Here is a 22,325-nt window from a genome sequence, read left to right as displayed (position 1 = left end):
CACAAATACTTGAAAGCAAGTATTTGTGGTAGAGGCACATTCTGAAATGGATATTAATTTAGTTTATTGAGTAGATTCCCAAAGATAATAAAGAACATCAAAATTTCTAACAAGGAAACTTTTAAAAAATATTACTCACTGTATTACTCAGAAGAATATTCTGCTTTTGAATGTGGAAGAGAAAAGCTTTTGATTGAATAATGGGGTGAGTTTTTTAAAGCAGGCGCATGGACAGTTCATAATTGCTTCTGAATTTGGGATGCATTTACTATAGCCAATTTCCATTCAGTTTTTAAAAACTTCATTCAATTTCAATTTGTTTTTAAATGAACATTCTACAGTTGAAATTTATTACCAAAACAAATGATAAATAATGTTCCACATGGCATTAAAAAGCAACTTACTTAGTTTTAGAAGGCCAACAGAGATTTAATTTAATTCTAATATAATGATAAATAATAATGAAAATTATAAACCAGAGACCTTCTGAATCTCAGAAGTATTATATTTCAGATGGCATTTTAAATACATGTTTAGTATTGTAATCCTTGCATACATGGGGTCTCTAGTGGGCTCAACAAACAGCCATCTTTCTTGACCACCCTTGTTGTTACAAAATTGGGAAAGAAAACAAAAAGCAAGTCTTATAGAGGCCAAAATATCACTTTTAATAGTAATAGTGGCAAAGTTAGAGAATGAAGATGTGTGACAGAGGTACTTGGGCTGCTGATTGAGCTGATGAAGGAGATAGACTTACCCATCAGTCACCATGTTTGACCTCTTCCCAATGTAGAAGGGAAGATCATCCCTATAGGAGTATTGACCTCGGTGGGCACTTTAGGCCTAGAAGAAAGGACAGAGGTGTGACATGTCTGCCAGTACAACCCTTGCATACTTACTAAGATTGTCTTAATCAGATTGGGCTGCCCTAACAAAATACCACAGCCTGTGTGGCTTAAACAACAGAATATTTTCTTATTATTCTGGAGGATAGAAATCCTTGATCAAGGTGAGGATTCTCTGGGCTTATAGATAGCTACCTTCTTACTATGTCCTCACATGTCTTTTCCTCACCTTCTCACAAAGGGGAAGAAAGGTAGGAAGAGATGGAGCAGGGAGAGAGGAAGGGGGAGGCAGGCAAAAGTTGAGAATATCATAAGTATAAAAAGTAGTTGTTTAAAGGAAACTTTATAGCAAATTGTGTTCTCTATACTTTATGTTAGAACCCACAACCTGGGGCTTGTCATACTTATTAAGTAGGTATTTTCAGGAATCTTTTTAAAAAAATTATAAGATCATTGACATTGAAGTCATTGCAGTGGGAGTCATTGGTAAGGAGGTAGGGTAGTGAGTGCTTTATCAGTGCTCTGGTATGTAGCAGGGCAGGAATTAGTTACACCCTGCCTGACTGAATCAGGCTTTAGAAGATCTACTCTGGCACCCAGTGGCCAAATAGGTAAGTGACACCAAAATAAGGATTTATTTATCTGTCTACCTCTCACCTGTAGTTTTATAAAGTAGTTTCATTATTGAGTTCCTATTAAATTAACATTAATGATAAAGTTATACAGGGGACAACATAAACTCATAAAAGATGTGCATATAACCATGAGTAAAGAATAATAGTGGTATATTTTCTGTATTATATATGAACACTGATCACATTTTTTTCCTTGCTCTTTCCCCTTCAAAGACTGTTCAGCTTTACAGCAATAAAAACCTAACTTGTAACACCCTCTATTTGTGGCAGTTTTCCTTAAGCTGTGTGGCATAATGACTTCTTATTAGATTATCATTAGGTAACAATTCTGGACTCCTGCTGCTTTCCTCAAATGGGTTCCAAAATCATGTCAGATGTATCAAATGGGCATAATAATCAATCTAGTTTTTATTTTCTTAAAATTGTAAAGTTATATAGACACTTGAAGAAAGGGAATTGGGGAGAAAATGGAAATGGCCAGAAGTAGTAAACCATCTCAAGAGACTTGGAGATGTGTGTGTGATTGAGAGGGAGCTGAATGGGTGACAGATCACTTTAAACCAAACATAATTTTGTTTAAATGATAGTGTTTTCATCTATTTTTGTGACCAGGCTGAGTGAGAAAATGACAATTTTTTTCATCTTTTCTGTTCCCCACATGCTATAATTTTGGGGAGTGGGGGCCCTAAACTATTTTGATATAGACACTCCACTATTTTGATATAGAGACTCTATTTTTATATAGAGACCCATGTATTCCTGACAGGACTTAACAAATCAGAGCATCATAAAATGTCTCATGAGAGAACTGCTGAAACTTTTGGCCCCAATCTTTGATGAGAAATTTAAGTGGAACACAGAGAAATTTTGACTAGAATCTGCTTGGGCTAACATCTACTTTAATGATCTTCCTTTGTGCTAGGCAGTTTAGAATACAACAAGATTGAAGGGTGTCCTTTTTCTAGCTATTTCTATCCTTTCAGAACTGGACTCCCTCCACCTAGCTCCTAAACAAAATAAGCATTATGTTTAATATGTTAAATCATATTTCTATTTTTAAACTTTGTTATGATTTATAGAATAAGCTACAGAATTTCTTCATCTATTTAAAGGATCATTGTGGATAGACTTTCTCTAGCCAGGGGAAGTTGGGAAGGAGTTTAAAAGATGCTGGGAGTTTCCTGGGAAATGAAGATGAGCTGTTGCATGTGTCAAGAACAAAGAAATGTCATGGTGACAGGATGCTTATGCAGAGAATGGAAGCTACAACTCAAGCAAAGATTAGGCTGTGAGGACAACACAAAAGGATAGCAAAATTGAAATCCATGACCCATAACTGACAGAAAAAGATGAATTAGAGGCAAAGCCAAGCAAAGTGTAACAGGAATTGAAATTTTGGATAATGCTTATTAATTACTGAAGTCAAAAACAAGTAGACTCTGGCAAAAGCCAGAGAAAAAGCCACATGATAAGCTATTATATCAGTGAAACAGCTCTGAGATTAAACCAGGTAACCCAACAGTTACCTGAGTTGGATTTTTTAAAAAATATTTTTTAGTTGTAGATGGACACAATACCTTTTTTATTTATCTTTACATGGTTCTGAGGATTAAACCCAAGGCTTCACACATGCTAAGTGAGCGCTCTCCACTGAGCCACAACCCCAGCCTGTAAATTGGATTTTTGAACAACACATTCAATTGAACTTAGTTTTCAGGTGTAAGGAGTACCTGAATCAAGATAGCAGGTCACTAGTTTTTAGAAAATGGAGGATATAACTGATTGTGGGTCCTTAGTTACTAAATTAAACTTCAATCAACTGCTTTTTTTTTTTTACATACCTACCTACTACATTTTTAAAGTACCCTTTCTCCTATATTTATTTGTCTCACTTTACATACTCTCCACTGGCTACTTTTAAACTGATATGTTTAAAATACCATTTCTTCTTTATTGGCCATAGTAACCTTCTACTGAATGGAGCAATACCCCCTCTAGCTTAATATATTATAGCAATACTATTGGTGATGTTATTCAGAGAGGAGATTTTGAAGTATATGAATTTCATAAATGAATAATCCCATGTGGAAATAATTTAATTCATTTACTTACTCCCTTGAATAAATTTACATACAAAATAGATGGTTGTTCATTCCTTATAGTCATACAACAAATTATATTTTTATTAATAGTAATTCAGAATCTGTTGTCTAAAAATGGGATTTAAGAGAAATATGAAATATTGTATTGAGTCAGGCACAGTGGTGCACACCTGTAATCCCAGCAACTCAGGAGGCTGAGGCAGGAACATGACAAATTCAAGGCCAGCCTCAGCAACATAGTGAGATTCTGTCTGAGAATAATTATTTTTAAAAAAGGGCTGGGAATGTATGTAGCTCAGTGGTAGAGTGTCCCTGGGTTCAATTCCCAGTACTGAAATATGCATGAGTGCAATTTTCCCCTTTTACAGATGAATAAGAGGCTTACATTTTTGGTGCTGGGATTGAATCTAGGGTCTCACACATACTAGGCAAGTGTTCTACATCCCTAGCCCCAAGAAATTTATTTTTGAAAAGTTATAGTCCCAGGGATCCTTAGAAGAATAGCTGATTCTAAGAACAGAGAAAATTGAAGATGAGCTTGGGGCACATTGTGGTGCCAGAAGTAAGGAAGTGGGAGAGGGTGGACATGTCAAAAAAATACAGGCACCAACCTGAAGGAGCTCCTAATGACCAAATCAAATAGTTAAATAATTTGAGGAACAAAATAAATAGTGACAGTATTAGATTATAACCTAAAAATTAAAATAACTTCAGTAGTCCAATGGAATATAGTGTTTTGGATTGTATTCTTATACAGAAAAAGGACATTACTGGAAGGGGGATAAATCATAGATTAATTAATTATATATCTCAAAATAAAATAAGAAGTTTTTTTAGAGGTTACAAATTCAAAAGTCCTAGATACAAAAATAGAACCTAAGATATTTCTAGCATTTTCTGTATTAATTTATGCATTCAAAAATACAGTTCTTATATGTCAAACACTGAATGTAAAAGTTTAAAACTGACGTTATCCCAACTTACATGGAACATATAGTCAAGTACAGGAGAGATAATAAGCAAGTGAATAAGACACCAAAAGTTTAATTCAAATAAGGATAGGTTCTGTGAAGAAATGGCAGGATCAATAGAATTATCTCTAGTTTGCTTTTTTGTGTATTTGAGTTATTTTTGCATAAACAAATAATACTTCTATGTGGGCAAAAGCTGTTTTGCAAGCCTAATTGGGGAGTTACTTCATAAAACCTCAGTGGATTGCCTAATTTTAGTGATTTGTTCCTATACCAAAAGAGCTATTATTTGAAATTGCAGTAAATCGTTTTTTTCTGACATATAGTATTATTGCAGGGTGAAGATAAGTCAATATCTACCGTGTGTCCCTAAGTTCTTTGTACTTGTAACAAAATAGAGAGGTACAAATCATTCAATAAGGGAGAAATAGTGATAATTGGAGCTGAAACTAGAGCTACAGGAGTTTTTTCTGATTCATAGGCCATTGCCTTTCATTTAAATGGACTGGTTCCCATGGATTAATATTGACATGTGCTTTGCACAGGTAATTCTCAGAGCTTGATTTCTGAAATATGGGGAGCTTTTGTCATAATTTTTATTTTGTATTGATGGAGCATAACCCTTGAAATAAGAAGTAATATCTATCCTTAAATGATTAAACTTTCACGTTGGATTCCTTTTCACTTTTTTCTTTATTATACAGAGTTCTTATACCTATCTTTCTTTTTCTTTTTGATTCTTTGAAGTAAAATGCTTTCTGGCAGCCTAAAATAAAGGTTATGCTTGTGTGCTCTAGAGCTGAAGTGGTTGAGTTTCCAAACCAGTCACTGACACTGGTTTGTCAGTGGAGCCCTGACACTTCTCTCTATGTGTACATTTCCTCATTCGTAAAATAGAAATGATGATGATGATGATACCACTTTTTTCAGAGGAATGCAGTGAGAGGTACTTAGTACCACTGACACATAGAAAATATCATGTAAATATGGGCCATTTTTATCTAATTTTTCCAGGGAGCATGAGAAGAGGTGAGCAAATATAACTTTCTTTACTTGCTAATTTTCAACATCATCATTAGTTCTTAGAAAAAAAATGTGTTCCATTGGGCATTGTTTAGCTTTGAAGAGTATTTTTCAGAGGGTATACCTATTCTTTTAATGTGTGGTATTGGTGTTATTGTGAATATAGTGATCCTTGTCTTGGGGGAGTTAGCAGTCAGGTTGTATCATTCAGGCTGACAAGCTAGTGAGCATAGCAGGTATTATAGCCATTGATGACTAAATATTTACTGAATGTATGAGTATGGAGAGATAGGACCTACTAATGGCTGTGTGTCTCAATATTGTTTTTTTTAATATTTATTTTTTAGCTGCAGTTGGACATAATACCTTTATTTATTTATTTTTATGTGGTGCTGAGGATCAAACCCAGGGCCTCACATGTGCTAGGCAAGTGCTCTACCGCTGCACCACAACTCCAGCCCTCAATATTGTTTTAATCACTTATGAAATATTCTTTTGAGTATCAAGAGTTTGATATCATTCCAGTAAAATATTCCTACATTTTCTAGATTTTAATAATTAAAATATTTGATTATATGTAGTCAACTATACATACTTATGTTTACATAAATATATATAGTGCATACATATTATTCTATTTGGAGTTTTGATAGTGTACTAGAATGCAATGATCATTGTAATCACATTTAAAAAACATTTTGTGCCCAAAAGAATATACCCATACATACACTCCTTGAAATTACCTTTTCTTAACTTCTCTTTGGTGTATATTTTTGTTTTTCTAGAAGATTTTCCTGAGAAAGATCTTCGAGGAAGACTTTATATCAATCGAGTTTTTCATATCAGTGCTGAGAGGATGTTTGAATTGCTCTTCACTAGTTCACGCTTTATGCAGAGATTTTCCAGTTCTAGAAATATAATAGGTTGGTCCTTGTATTCTTTCCTAATGATAAATTTATTATCCTTAGAATGTTTAGCATATATAAACTGATTTATGATGTCAGGGGAAAATATTAGACCTGCTTTGATTATTTTGGTGATATACAAACTAGTTTTTAAATGTTGGGTGAAATTCACACGTGAATGGTTTAATTGTTTAACTAGACAGATGCTACTTAAAATAAATTCAAACCCTTTAAAAACTAAAACTATATTTATTCATTTATGTATCTATTCAGTTGGGATGAATCTAGTTCAAAAGCATCCACTGTGGAACAACTGGATTCTGGTAGAATATAAACTAGAACAACTACTTTGCCAAATGGTTTGCTAATGTTTGTTAAAGCTATGAATTCTCTAACTCAAGAGATTCCACTCCTTAGGTGTACACCCCTGAGAAATGGGCACATGAGTTCTCTGAATGACATCTGCTGTAGTGTTCACAGTAGCTTTATTTATAATAGTCCAAACTCAGAACCTTCCAAATATCTATCAATAATAAAATATATAAATTCCAAAAGCTTCCATAGAATAATACTATATACTAATGAAAACAATGGCAAACTATAGTATGAAGGAACCTCAGACACAATGTTAAGCTAAGAAACCAGGTACAAAATAACACATGGTATATAATTTCTTTATATAAAGTTTAAAAACAGGCAAAATAAACTTATGAAGTTGACATAGTGATTTCAGTTGTGGAGAGTCAGTGGGTAAAGACTGGGAGGAAGCTTTTGGGATATTGATAGAAATTTTATATCTTAGTCTGAGTGGGGCACATGTATATCTTTCCTTTGTGAAAAGCATGGACCTATGTATTTGAGATTATAGTCTGTAGTGTATTTTAGTGAAAAAAAATAAAGTTTTTTAGGAAATTGGAAGGATTTCAATGATCATGTGCCAAGGTAAATATCTCAAATATCTTATAGTTTAAAAATGAATTTAACCTAAACATTTCCAGATACTTTACTAACTTTGGGAGTAAGTGGTTTAGTTTGCTATAAAGAATTAGAATATAGCAGCATCAGAGATTGACATAAGGTAAGTTGCTTATGAGAAAGTTATTGTACAATCAATTAAAATAAAAATTTTAATCTATGGATTTTATTTACCACTAAATGTTATTCCTTTATTTGAAACTTTTATGTAAACATAATTATATATTCATAGATGATATTATCAATATTGTTTCTACATATAAAAATCAATTTTTTCTTATACACATTAGAATAGCAAAGATATTTCTAATTGATAGATATTGACTCTTGTGATATATTGATTCATGTTTTCATAAATCACTTTCTTTTGTTTTTAAAAATGTGTTTTTTTTTAAAAGTGTGGCTTATTGGAGAGTTATAAATCTTCCTCTTCACTCAGTATCTTATATTTAACTTATTATCTCTTTTTGGAATTTATTTTATATTTTATTGTTATTCATTTCTACTTGGAAAAGTAGAAGACTCAGATTTATTATTTCCCTTAATTTTCTAAGTGATGCCTATTGACATTGCACTGCCATTTTTTTATGGATGAAAAACCCCAAAGGGACTAGCATGTTATTCCATGCTTTATACTAAATGAAGTTCAGGTTTTGAAACACAATTACATTTGTTGTCTGATTTCATACCTGGCTTCAATATGAATGACTATATCTGCTATCTGATGTTATAAATGGCTTTGGAAGCAAAGATTTCTACATAATCACAATCTGAACAATTATAGGCACAGTGCAAGATTATAGGGAAAAACTTTTCCTCAAAAGACAATTTGCACATGGCTGCAAAACATACTGCTGTCCTTGGAATCTTTTACCTGGTAATCAAATTGTATTTCTTAATAATGAGTTTCAAAGGCATCTTTTAAAAATGTAAAAATTTAATATTTTTGTGTAATTGACTATTTGTGGGTTAAGTCTAATTCCAGCATTGAAATGGCCACTACTGGATATCTTTTAAAAAATCAAGGAGTTTTTAAGTGGATCTTCTATTTAATCTTAATTTACAGTTGTGTGACACTACCTGTAATTAAAAACTCAGCTTTCAGTACTTTTATCCAAATTTTTCATTTTGAAAATGTAAAAGAATTTGCATGTATAATAACATCCATATTCCCTCTACCTAGATTTATCAATTTTAAAAATTATGATAAAATATACATAAGACCCATTTTTAGGTGTACAGTTCAGAGGCATTTAGTACATTCATATTGTTGCAGAAACATTATCACCATTCATTTTCAGAACTTCATTATCCCAAGCAAGCTCTGAACCTATTAAATAATAACTTTCTGTTTTTCCTTTCCCTTTGTTCCTGGTGACCTCCATTATATTTTCTGTCTCTGAGTTTAGCTACTCTAGGTACCTTGTGTAAGTGGAAATCATACAATATTTGTCCTTAAATGATGGGCTTATTACACTTAGCATGCCTTCAAGGTTTATTCATCCATGTTGTAGCATGTGTCAGAATTTTATAACTTTTTAAGGAAGAATAATATTTCATTGTATGCATATACAGTAGTACATTCTGTTTATTCATTCATCTGCTAATGACATTTGGTCATTTACATTTTTTGGCTACTCTGAATAATACTGCTGTGAATACTGATGTATAGTCCCCACCTTCAGTTCTTTTGGGTATATACTTACAAGTGGAGTTGTTATATCATAAGATAACTCTATGTTTAATTTTTTGAGAAAGAGCACACTGTTTTCCATAATAATCATACCATTTTCCATTCCCACCAGTAGTGGACAGAGGTTCTGGTTTCTCCACATCCTCACCAACACTTGTTATTTTCTATTTTTTAAAAATAATAAGGATCCTGTGCTCTCTATGTATAATCAGAATTGTAATGCATTCCACTGTCATATATAAATAAAAAAGAAAAAATAATAAGGATCCTAATGGGTGTTATGTTTCACCAGTTTAAATATTTAAATTAAATATTTAAATTAAAAATTTAAAGTGTTTGTTCTACAATCCCTGCTCTGTTCTTTATTACTTTAACTCAGTATATCAGATGACTCATGTGTCCTTTTGTGCACTATTGCCACTTTTCTTATAATTTCATTCTAGTATTTTTTTATATTATCATGAACTTTATTTAGATATTGGAGGACTTATTTCCAATATGATGTTAATTATGTGATGTCTGGCAAATGATATTTAGTACATCTTGTTGGTAACATTGTTAAAAATGCAAACATAACATACAGGGGAAAATAGATATTTTTCTTTTATCCTTGTTTATTGTTTCATTGAATAGTATACAATTTAAATATCAGAAATCAATGATATCTTTCAATTTTGATATGCAATTGATTATTCATGTCATTTTCCTGAAACAGGCTGACATGACCAAAGCAATCTTCCGAAACAGTATTTTAGAATTAATTGTATATCTTCTTTTATGAACACCCAAATAAATCCTTTTTTCAGCAAATCCTGGATAAAGATTTTATGGTTCATGATGTTGCCTTTTTAATTTAGTTATAAGGTTTTTTCAGATACTCAAGGACAGCTTCATGGTCCATAATTAAACTCTAGGCCTAGCTGTATAAAAGAAATTAAGTAAAATTGACTATATCATAAATCTTTGCTTCATTTTTTTTATGATGGATAATAGGTTAGATAAAGGCTCCTAAACTTTAGAATGCTGATGAATAGCAGCAAAACATACTGAGTTATTGCCCAAGTCCATTAGTCCACCTGTGCCATCAGGTGTCAGGTCTTTGAATAGAGTCCATACTGCTTTTATCTGTACTTAACTAATTGTATGGCGCTGTAATCTAGAGCTACATTTCTCTTCAAAGTGTGTTTTCACTTACTGTGCTGTTCCTCAGTAAATAAAATAGAACTCTGACCAAGATCCTGTTAAAAATATGGAGATGTTCCGATAGCCCTGTTAATATAAAAAAGTTTATATAGAATGTAATCATTTTTCATCCTATTACCTTATCTTGATTGAAGATGTTGTAGACAAACTGCTAATTTTCTGACTTCTCATGATGTTGACATGATTTCTTTACAAGTGGTTATCAAGGTCATATTGTTATATAAAAATAAATGTCTTCTAAAGTTTTGTCCTCAATGATAGTATACTGAAGTGTTGTTCTGTTTGATAAGGTTGTTGCCATTACTTTTGTCCATAGGTACTAGGGACTTTAAAGAGAAGCTTACAGCTAAACCAACTTTTAATTTTATCTTCTAAAAAAAAGAAAAAGTGTATTAATAAGAAACAGTTTAGGAATAAGTAGATCAAACACATATATATATATGTAACATATAAGAGTATCTAATGTTTAATCTCTCCCTCTCTCCCCACTTTCCTTCCTTCCTTCCTTTTTTCTTTTTTATGGCATTGGGGTTGAATTCAGGGTATTCTACCACTGAGTTACATCCACAGACCTTTTTGTTTTGAGACAGGATCTCACTAAGTTGACCAGGCTGGCCTTGAACTTGAAAAGTTCCTGCTTTAGTCTCCTGAGCAGCCTAGGTGACATGTGTGCTCCACCATGCCCAGCTAATTTCTTTTTCTTCAGCATTGAACATACATAATTATAAGGGGCTCAGGATTGGTCAAAAATAAAAATTTAGGGCTGATGGTTATAGCTCAGTGGTAGAGTGCTTGTTTAACATGTGCTAGCCCTAAGTTTGGTCTCCCACACTGTAGGAAAAAATGCAAAAGCAAATCATTTTTTAAAAAAATAATTCTAAAATAATACTTTTGATTCTATTTAAAGTCATGCACTTCAAATTTCTAGAGCTAACATGTTTTATGTTTCCCATGACTAGATGTAGTGTCTACTCCTTGGACTGTAGAATCTGGAGGTGATCAACTGAGAAACATGACCTACACTATAGTCCTTAATAATCCACTTACTAGAAAGTGCACAGCTGCCACTGAAAAGCAGGTATGCCTATCCTGTCAGTATTCTGAAAGAATCGTGTGTGTGATGAGAGAGAACCTGTCTACCATAGTCACCAAGATAATTTCTACAAAAAAAAAAAAAAATGGAGAAAAAAAAAGGAAGGGGGACTGTTGGAGGTTACAAGAGATTTACCAGGCATATAAACCATATTAATCCAAACTTAATTAAATAAACTACCAGTTAAAAAGAATTATTAACTTATTATACATAATAATGGCACTGTAGCTGTGTTTTAAATGAAATATACTGATATATATATATGTGTGTGTGTGTGTGTATGTGTGTGTGTGTAAAAGAGATATGCTGAGATATTTATGAATGAAAGTATATTGATGCCTGAGATTCTTTTAAAACTAATCTAGCCAGGCAAAAAAATGGTGGTAGAAGGAGGGAATGTGGGAGTTGGGTACAGATAAAAAAATATTGGGCAGTAGATAATGTTATTAAAGTTGGTTGATGAACTCATGAGGGCTCATTATACTTCATTTCTTCTACTGTGTTAACAATTTTTCATAATAAAATATTTTAAAAAGAGCACTTCTAAAATCCAACTTGCAGAATCATGTCAAAACTTAGTACCAAATAACTAGATGGCTATTGTGAAACATGGGAAAGAAACCAAATATAAGCTATTTAATGACCAGTTTGGCACTATCTTGGAGTAATCAATACTGTAATCAATAATGACAGTATTGGCAACTTATGTTTAAGTGTAATGTACCTGTTTTGCAAATACCCATTATAATCTATGCTTTTGCAGTTTTGTTCATTACCTTTTAAATTTTTTAAAATATTGTCAAACATATAAGAAAAGTTTGGTATTTTTATATCAGGGAATCTTTAATAACCTTGGAAACCTCATTTTCCCCTCTTAGAGGATAGGTAGAAAAGATATGGTTAAAATGAGGAAGGTTTATCTGACAGCCACTTTAAATCTGGTATAACAAAAGCAATATTTTTGGTTGCCTTTGCTATTGGGGTAAAGGGTGGGTTGGTTAAACTTTGATAAATTTTGTATTATTTTTGATGAATTTTTGTATTATTCAGTTGATTTTTGAATGTTCTCCAATGCAAAGATTTAAAACTTCTTGTAAACTAAGAAACATTCAAGAGATTATATGGTTCCTTTCCCCTCCTCATGCCTAAAATAAAAAATTAATTGTATAGTGAAATGACAGTGGGACATTAAATCTATTTCTGTGGGCCCCTTCTCACTTCATAGATGCCACAGCCAACGTGGAGGTTCTTCTAGCTTGGTATATAGATTTTTCATGTCTTTTGTAACTTCTGGGAAGGAATTCTAGTATATATGTTCTAAATTGCCAAAAAACTTATAAAATTGTTAAAATGTACATGCCAACATTTTAAAAATCTTATTTTGGCAGACACTGTATAAAGAAAGTCGAGAAGCACAATTTTATTTAATAGATTCAGAAGTACTGACACATGATGTCCCCTACCATGATTACTTCTATACACTGAACAGATACTGTATCATCCCATCTTCAAAACAGAAATGCAGGCTAAGGTGAGCTATCATCAATGAGTGTATAGTCAGAGTAGGCTAAATTATGCTCTGGTAACATTTTAACCCTGAATTTTTAGGTTTACACAATGAAGCTTTATTTCCTGGCTTAAATTATATATCCTCTGAGATCAGAAGAGGGGTGGGGCTCTTTACCCAGGACTCCAATTGATAACAGCCTTAACATCCTACAGCCACACAATCCATAAGTGTCATTTCAGTTGCTATAGAAAGAGAAAGCTATAGAATTGAGCTCACAGTCCATTGCCCTGAACTCATCCCATGACCTTATTTTAGGGCAAGGGGGCTGGGAGTTCTGGGAGAGCAGATGGTGAGCAGTAACTGGCTGCAGTGGGAAGTGAGGATTGGTGCATTGAAGTGTGATGAGCTATCATATGCCTGGCCTAGTCCTAATTAATGTGGTTACTCTTAACAAATATGTGACCACTAGAAATTTCATACAAGGCATGAAGAAAATTTAGCATTTATTTGGAGCCATGATTGCTATATAAGTAAGCAATATAAAACTCAGGATTAGAGAAAGGAAAGAAATATAATAGCAAGTATTTAAAAGGAGAATTTGATGAAATTATTAACAATCCAGTAGTTTTTTGAAGGCATTATTAGTGAACAAATTTTCTTTTAAAATCTTAATGACTTTGAATCCTTTTGGCTTTCCACTGAATATAATCTTTCATTTAATTATAATATTAATATAACTATAGCATGACCTTAAATAAATATTTTTCTTTCTTATCCTATTAGAGTTTCCACAGATTTGAAATACAGAAAACAACCATGGGGACTTGTCAAATCTTTAATTGAAAAGAATTCCTGGAGTTCATTGGAGCAGTATTTTAAACAGCTTGGTTTGTAAAGTTTTTGATGCATCTATTTCTGTAAAGGTAGCACTTATTAATAAGATAAATTGCTTCTTCATTTGGATTCATAGCAGGAGACAATAGATGATGGTGGGAATGATTCACTAAAGTGGTTCAAAATCCCCTACTTGCTCTATCTCTATGGGATTTCAAAACTTCAGATTTTTAATGGTCTATCAAACACTTACATAATGTTTATTAATGCCAGATATATAATAAAATTTTTTGTACTTTATAAATACTAACTCATTTCATACTCATCCAGCCCTGCAAATAGGAATGATTATGCTTTTCCACTTTAGTATAGAGGAAATTGAAACATGGTATGGTTAAGTGACTTGTCCAGTATTATACACTGAAGAGCTATCACAACCCCTGCCTCTGCAAGGAACCAAGAAAGATGAATACAGAGAGGGGATTATGTGATCAGGTCACAGATATACCCTGTGCTCTCTAAGATCTGGAAAGTCCTTAGGCCCACAACTTTCTTCTTTGTGGAAGGTTTCCGGACTTTTGGAGGCCCACTTAGCAATGGTGTTATATACATGTATAGATTTGGTGGAGGTAGGTACTAAGGAGTGACTGGGGAAGTGATACAGCTATTCTGTTTGGATGTTTTAAAATATATATATTTTTAAATATATATATATATGTATATATGTATATATATATGTATATATGTGAATGTAATTTTAATTGAGGAAAAACTGGAGTTCATTCATTTCATAGTATCATTTAGTATCATTTGATTATTTTCCTGGCCTTATTCTCTTTGACTATTTCATTAGTAAACTTCTCATCAGAAGCAGAGAAAATAAAACTCAAAAATTATTTTGGTCACTGAATAATGAGCTAATTTAAAAAATCTTGTGAAGGAAAAGGTTGAAAGAAATAACAAAAATGAGGATTTCAGCTTGTTTAGATTTTTTTTTTTTACTTGTGCTTCCTTTCTTGCAAACCCTCATTGAAAATTAAAACTATTATATGCTAGTCCTTCCTTTGAGGTTGACAAGTACCTTAGCCTATTTTGGAGATTTTTCTAATGATCCATTGTAAGTGGGTGGCCTGTTGTTTCCATAACTGAAACCATTACATTAATATTTAATATAGCACATGGCAAATTGGCATTGATGATCCCATCATTTATTAATACACATTCTTCCTAGAAAAATAAAACCTCATTATGGGGTCATCATAAAGCTTTTCATTAAGAATAAAGTTTGAATCTAGGCCATAAGAATCTAACAGATAGTTAAATCTTTAAAAAACCCTACTATCTTATAGTTGAGAAGGTTTCCCTGTATTTAAAGATTTTGTTTTCCTTCTTAGAATCAGATTTGTTAATGGAAGAATCTTCGTTAAATCAATCTATTGAAGACCCTGGAAAACTTAGCTGCCTGCGGAGGAGAAGGCGAACTTTCAACCGAACAGCAGAAACAGTTCCTAAGCTTTCTTCTCAGCATTCTTCTGGAGATATGGGCTTAGAGACCAAAGGGGATGTTACAGGTAGCTGTTGTTGGTGAACAGATGAAGGACTTTAGCTCAGTTATAGAAAGCAGAAGGTCTCCCTTGTTTGTATGTCAGGATGTCTGTCTTTCTTCCCTATCATTTTGATAATGTTTATCACACTCTTGAGTTCCTTAAAGATAACAAATACTAAAGCATAAAGGAGCAGTTATTAAAATGGCAGGCATATGGCCAAAAGTATTCTATTTAGCCCACACAGCATTTAAAAAATTGGACATTTTTATTCAAAAACTCAGATCTGACAACCCTTCACAGCAGCAGTTGGTTAGAGCTTCCTCCTTGCTGCCCCTTCAGATGCCTGTGTTCCTCTGCTGGCCACAGTCCCACCACAATAGCTTCTCCTGTCTTCTGGATCACTTTACTCATTTGATTTCTATCTTTGAGAAGATTGTTCTTATGTACTGTCAGGGCCAGTTTAGGAAAGTTTCAAAGATGGAACTGACTTTTATTACCCCCACTCTCAATTTTGAAGACATTTTGCTGCTTCTGCCTTCTCAGCATTATAAAATTGTCATACCTCTCATTCTCCTACATTAGCAAATCCTCTTTAGGCTTATACCTTAGTATGAATGTTTAACACTATTTAAGATTAATGGCTCTTTAATTTTGGAATTTAAAAGTGTAGGCAACAGTGAATAGATGAGAATGATTTTTTTAAAAAAGGAAGGAAGCTCTGTACATAAATCCAGCTCACATATTATTTTTTTAGTACTTAGCTATATATCACACATGCTATAATGAATTGCTTAATTTTAGAGTAAATTAATTTGTAATATACACCAAATTTGAAGGATTGCTGTAGGTTTTTCTTTGTAGATTTTTTTCTGCCTTACACAGGATACAAGAAATCAAAAAAGAGGCACAGGGAAACTACCCTAAATCACTTTATCTTATAACTTTTAAATTTTCTTTTTCAATTTTCAAATGAACATTAATTTTTTATCAGTTGTAATCACAATCTTCACTCTAATGCAGCCTTTTTCTTGTGATCTTCAGGAAAGAAAATGAACACCTGTAACACTGCTCTTATTGTGGTGATGAGTATTTTGTAAGTATTTGTTGTGAATGCTCATTTTATTTGTGTCTTCATTTACTTTTAACTAGTTTCCCAAAGAATTTGGATGCATTTGTATATTATTGGGTTGAAATTACTACTATTTGACCAATGTTGGCCTACAAAACCAGCAATTTTATAGGTTTCAGTATGTAGTTTTTGATGTATGATTTTCATAGTAGTTAAATTTGGAGGAATACAAGTATGTATTTCAAAAACATTTTTTAAAATTTTTAAACAAATCAGATCCATTTCTACTATTATGGGTTTTTATGGGAAATTCCATAAATTTCAAAGGAATACTTATACACGTGTACATGCTGGTAAAGTCTCAATGATACTATTTTACTCTATTTGATTAGGTCAGTAGTTCTTACCATATACTGTGTTTAAGAATCACTTGGGGAGTTAGCTACAATGTGAATTTCTTGGCCCTAGTCCCAGAGATTGATTGGGTAGATCTCTACTAGGGATCAATAATCAGTATTTTAAAGTACACTCCCCAGGTTATTCCAACACAAGTAATCTGAGCATCACATAGTGATGTGTTTATGTATATATGCGTGTGCGTGCGTGCGTGTGTGTTTGTGTATGCATTTGAATCTCAGGGTACACTCTAGGAATCTACTTAACCATTTATATTTAGAGAACTAATATCTACATGGGTCTATATGAATCTTGAGATAGTCCTTTAAATTGATTGAATTGGTTCTGACTCAGTGATACACTCTGGGTGATAATTTTTTGGAATGAAGCTTTTATATTAATTATTTTTCTTATTATAGATTTCAAAACAGTAAATATTGTTATTCCTTTGAGTTTTATAAAATGCTATCATATTTTGCTTAAATTGACTTTCTATGACAATAATGAATGGCAAATATTATCAATGTTATTTTGCATTACTTTGCAGAAAATTTATAGTCAAATATTGAAATATTGATCCCTATATAATGTCAATGCCATAATAATTTTATAGATTTATTTTCTTGCTACCTTTAAATTTCTTTTTCTTAAATCATTTTCTTGAAGGGTAAAGGTGAATTATTTTTTATTTTTGTGGTGCTGAGGATCTACCACTGAACTATATCACAAACTTCCACTATATGTTTTTAATGTCAAGTCATTGCTTTAACAGAAAAAAAGTAGATATGGTGTCATCTATATATTTGCATATATGTGTAATAAGATATGTATTCATTCACTTGAAAGGTTGCTATGAATACCAATACATTAAGTATATTTAACACATAACATTTTATATTTGACAACATTATTGTATACTGGGTATTTGATACTTCCTTTTTCCAGGATGAACAAGAGGAAAGTTTTGCTAAATGGGAATTGTTTATTTAGTTTTTCTTTTTGGCTCCACTGGGAATAAAGAGATAGATCATTATCCACCTAAGATCAGCTGCATATCGATCTTCATTTCCTTTTTTGAAATGCAGCATTATGGGTGTATAATTGCTTAAGCCAAAGTACCCAAAAATACATCCTGAAAGCTTACCTGGTAGATTTCTAAGCTGGTGGTCACATATCAATACTGGCTGGGATTCCAAGCAGAGAGGAGAGATGTCAGATACAATTCCAACCTGTGAGTTGGAGTTATTTAAATACTTTTATTGTTACTCTAGTTACCCTCCATCTTTTTTTCCCCAATGTTCACTTAATATTTAAAAGTAATTATTTAACACAATAAAATAGGGATGATTTATTAAAGTGATTAGCAAATAGTCTTAGAAATACACATTTTTTGAGGCTTTTGCATATATATTGTGTACTAGCAATGCTTGAGGTGTAAGTATGGATTAACCAGGTATGGTTTGTTCTGTTTAGTTTGCTGTTGCTAGTTTTGTTGAATGTGACACTGTTTCTGAAGCTGTCAAAGGTAGAATATGCTGCTCAGTCCTTTTACCGTCTCCACCTCCGAGAAGAGAAATCTTTAAAGTAAGTGTCATCATCCCACTCCCCAGCCTGTTTTCACCATATTATTTCAGCAGTTCTTTAGTTGTAGAAAGATCTAATTCCAGTCTTAAAAATTCTGGTCTCCTCATTACCCTGTAGTCATAATTAGCTTTTTTTTTTTGTTTGTTTGTTTACTTTTGTATTTTATTTGCAATGTATGGGGAACTGACAGTTTTTGGAAATGAAAGTTCAGAAGCTATTCTCTTGATTTGGGATGTTATTTTTCTTTCAGTCTAGCCTCTGATATTGTCTCAAGAACTGAAAACATTAAAAAGAACAAAGATCAGGCTCATCATTTAAAAGGAGTACTCCGAGATTCCATAGTGATGCTTGAACAGGTAGGCAAATGTCTGTACCAAAGTACTTAATACCTTCATACCAGTGTGAAGCAGTTGCTGTGGTTATGAGAGAATATTTCCTATACTATAATTTGAGGAAAATTTCTGCATTATACATATTATGTATGTAGCCATTGTGTTAACTTGTTCTACAAGGCTTATTCAGAAAAGTGGTAATCTCAGTACTCTTTCTGGGAACATAGTATACACATTGTTGAGTATCCTCTTTTTAAAATTAGTAATAGATTTTGAAAATGTTTGTATATATCAGTATGTATATATCTATCTACTTCGTTCTTTTTATTGGTCTTCTAGATAAAATTTTATGCTTAAAATTAAATTTTTATAGAAGTGGTAGCTCCTATATACACTCTTCATTATTTTTCTTTTATGTATGAATGATATATCTTAATGATACTTCTGTGTCACCATATAAAGCATTTCCTGTTCTTTTAATAGCTGCATAGGGTTCAACTGTATAAATGTGACATAATTATTTTACCAGTTTTTCATTAAAGTGAATACTTAGGTAATTTCATTATTTTGTTACTGTCCTCTCTTGAACATGGTCTCACCAGTATGTGCTAGTTAGTTCTATGAACTAGACTTAGAATTTCCTTTGAAAAGTGAAGATTAATATTTCCATTATGACTATAACACACTCACTTTTCAAAATTAAAAAATAGAGAGTATTACAAGAGAATATATAGTTTTAACATTCAAATACAATTACTGTTAACAGTTCATTTCTTTCTGTCCCTTTCTTTTTTAAAAAAATATTTATTTTTTAGTTATAAGTGGACACAATATCTTTATTTTATTTTTATGTGGTGCTGAGGATCAAACCTGGTGCCTCGTGCATGGTAGGTGAACACTCTACCTCTAAGCCACAACCACGGCCCCTTCTGTCCCTTTCTTCTATGTATATATATGTATATTTTTTAAAGAATATTCAGTTATAGTTCTTGGACTTTCATGTGGGCACTAAGGTTACAGCTTCAACTTGGTGCTTCTCAGATGTGCTGTATCTACAGTTCCTTAGTGACTTTCCTTCCACCCTCAGCAAGGACAGATGGTGTCCTTCTCCCCTTGCCCTCTCCTCCCATTTTCCCTCTCAATTGATGACTGTGCCATATGGAGAAAAGAGAAACTTTCCCTCCTCCTTCGATAATCAATCTATAAATTATCCTATCCTTGCACCCCCATTCTCTTCTTGACTAATTTTAGAAACACTCCTCCACCTATGGGAGGTAAAGTTCCAGTGTGTGTTAGTGGGTGACTTCATCCATCACTTCTCTAGCTTCTCCACACCTTCCTTCATTCGTTCCCTTGTTATCTTACTACAATGTCTTGCTAATCCTCCTGCTTCAGCCTCCTGAGTAGCTGGGATTACCTCTCCATTTTCATTCTCCCTCATCAAATAGATCTTGACCATCAGCACTTAACTCTGCTCTGTTATCTTCTGCATTAACAAACCTGCTTTACCCACATTGGTTTTCTACCCCTTTATATCTACTTCTTTTCATGGTCAGGCATTTCGGCTATCATACTTTATATTCATTTTTCAATTTTTATTTTCATCAAAAATCACTTCACATAAAGAATTAACTTGTTCTACAAGGCTTATTCAGAAAAGTGGTAATCTCAGTACTCTTTCCCCCATTTCTTTCCTGAAGTTCATATGTAACTCTTTCAATTCATTCTTTTGCTTACATCCATATTTGTCAACAACCACGTATTGTTAATTCTTGATTTTTTTTCAGTTTTAGACATTATCTTTTAACTTTCTTTTATGGAAAACAAGGTTTTGGTTTTCTTTCCTACCTCCCACCCACCACACATACATTTCAGATTTCTGTTTTCTTTCCAGTGAAGTTATAATTTTGGTTAGAAGAATACTCAGTGTTTGCTGTTTTGACCAAGTTTGCTATTCCAAGATGAGAGACATAAAATTAAACCATAACTACCTTTGATTAGTTTATCAGTATTACTTATAAGCATTTCATCTCCTAATTCTGTTTACAGATCTCTTCTCAAAATCTTTATTTACTCAGGTATTCTACTGATGGAGCCTTCTGACTAACTCTAGTCAGGTCTGGTGATCCTGTGTCTGGTGTGCAGCTGTCCTCCTGGGGATTTCTGTTGTCTGTCTCCTAGCTTTCCATGTCCCATGTTTTCCTTTCTTGGCTTTTTTTCTTTTTCTTTCTTTCTTTTTCTTTTTTTTTTTTTTTGTGCTAGAGACTGAACCCAGGGCCTTGCACCTGCTAGGCAAGTGCTCTGTGGCTGAGCTGTATCCTCAGGCCCTGCATTCTCCTTTTAATGGAGCACATTCTCTAGTAGTGCCTCTGAAAGGTGTGGCACATAGAGTGGCACAAGCCTGGCCTATAATCCCAGCTCCTTGGGAGGCTGAGACAGGAGGATATCAAATTTGATGCCAACCTGGAAATTTAGTGAGACCCTATCTCAAAATTTTAAAAAAGGGTTGGAAATTTAGCTCAGTGATGACTGCCCCTGTGTTTAATCCCCACTAAAAAAGAAGGAAAAGAAAAAAACAAGAAAGGAAGAAGAAAATTCCTTTATTGTACTTTTAGTAGGGTTTGAAGAGGGTGCAAGTAGAATGTATGCATTTTTTCTCCCTGTTATTCCCTTTATGGATATTGTTTGAGATAAGGTTTTCTGTGATCTTTAGCATGTAAAAATTATGTCTTTTTAAAAAGTCTTCATCTGTCAGCACTATTTGAAACTGACCACACCTTTCTTGAAATATAGCTAATTTTGCCTTCTTTAAAACCATAAAAGGCTTCATTGTGACATAATTCAAGTAATATAAATTCGCCCTTTTAAAGAATGTTTATTATATTCACAAGTCTGTATAACTATCACCACCATCTAATTCCTAAGCATTGTCATCACCCCCAAAGAAAACCTTGTACACATTAGCAGTCACCCCCCTGGCACACACCAATCTGTTTTCATTACTATGGGTTTGCCTATTTGGGACATTTCATATAAATGGCTTATATAATATGTATTATTTTCTGTCTTCTTTCAGTTAGAATAATGTAAAGCTACTTTTTGTTGGTCAAAACCAACTCTTATACTCACTTCTTCCTGGCCCAAATGCTTTAGAGCTCTGTGATAGATTCTCTTTCCTTCTCCATTACTTTCCCTTTAGGTGTTCTCATCTACTCCCCTAACTTTAAATAATCACATTAGCTTCTGACTCCTTCCTTACTCTCTTGTGCTGCTATGACAAAATACCTGAGACTGGATAGTTTATAAATAACAGAACTTTCTCACAGTTCCATAAGCTGAGAAATTCAAGATAAAGGAATAGGCAGGTTCAGTGTCTGAGGGTTATTGCTCATAAACGGTGCCATCTAAGTGTAAGGACCTAGCTAGTTTCCTTCAGCCCTTTTATAAGAGCACTACTCTGTCTCTGAAGGCAGCCTTCATGACCTAATTACCCTTTAACATCTGTTAATATTGTTGCTTTGGGGATTAAGTTTTAACATGAATTTTGGAGGTGATATAGTCAAGCTGCAGCAAACCCAAAATCTGTATTTCCTACTCTGACCCCCTTT

The 22,325-nt window shown here is 33.1% G+C and overlaps 2 protein-coding genes across 7 annotated transcripts in view; one reads left to right on the top strand and one right to left on the bottom strand.

The window, feature by feature from the left end:
• The window catches only part of Gramd1c (GRAM domain containing 1C), an 84,108-nt gene that overhangs the window by 59,419 nt on the left and 2,364 nt on the right, over window positions 1–22,325 (top strand). For 5 of the 6 annotated variants that reach the window (XM_021727937.3, XM_021727936.3, XM_040270352.2 and 2 more), the window contains 8 exons: window positions 6,362–6,499; window positions 11,312–11,430; window positions 12,834–12,976; window positions 13,739–13,842; window positions 15,184–15,360; window positions 16,378–16,429; window positions 18,275–18,385; window positions 18,636–18,741. In XM_021727937.3, coding sequence (XP_021583612.1) covers window positions 6,362–6,499; window positions 11,312–11,430; window positions 12,834–12,976; window positions 13,739–13,842; window positions 15,184–15,360; window positions 16,378–16,429; window positions 18,275–18,385; window positions 18,636–18,741 — 950 coding nt within the window. The remainder of the gene's footprint in view (window positions 1–6,361; window positions 6,500–11,311; window positions 11,431–12,833; window positions 12,977–13,738; window positions 13,843–15,183; window positions 15,361–16,377; window positions 16,430–18,274; window positions 18,386–18,635; window positions 18,742–22,325) is intronic. The other variant, XM_078044203.1, reaches the window with a different exon arrangement.
• The window catches only part of LOC144376409 (uncharacterized), a 24,940-nt gene continuing 3,259 nt past the window's right edge, over window positions 645–22,325 (bottom strand). Inside the window, exon 2 of the mRNA XM_078044205.1 lies at window positions 645–843. The gene's annotated coding sequence lies outside the window, so the exon portion shown is untranslated. The remainder of the gene's footprint in view (window positions 844–22,325) is intronic.

This window comes from Ictidomys tridecemlineatus, chromosome 3, assembly GCF_052094955.1.
Source record: "Ictidomys tridecemlineatus isolate mIctTri1 chromosome 3, mIctTri1.hap1, whole genome shotgun sequence".
In the NCBI taxonomy this organism is placed as follows: domain Eukaryota; kingdom Metazoa; phylum Chordata; class Mammalia; order Rodentia; family Sciuridae; genus Ictidomys; species Ictidomys tridecemlineatus.
Note: the sequence above shows the minus strand (reverse complement) of the source record. Positions and strands in the feature narration are given on the sequence as shown.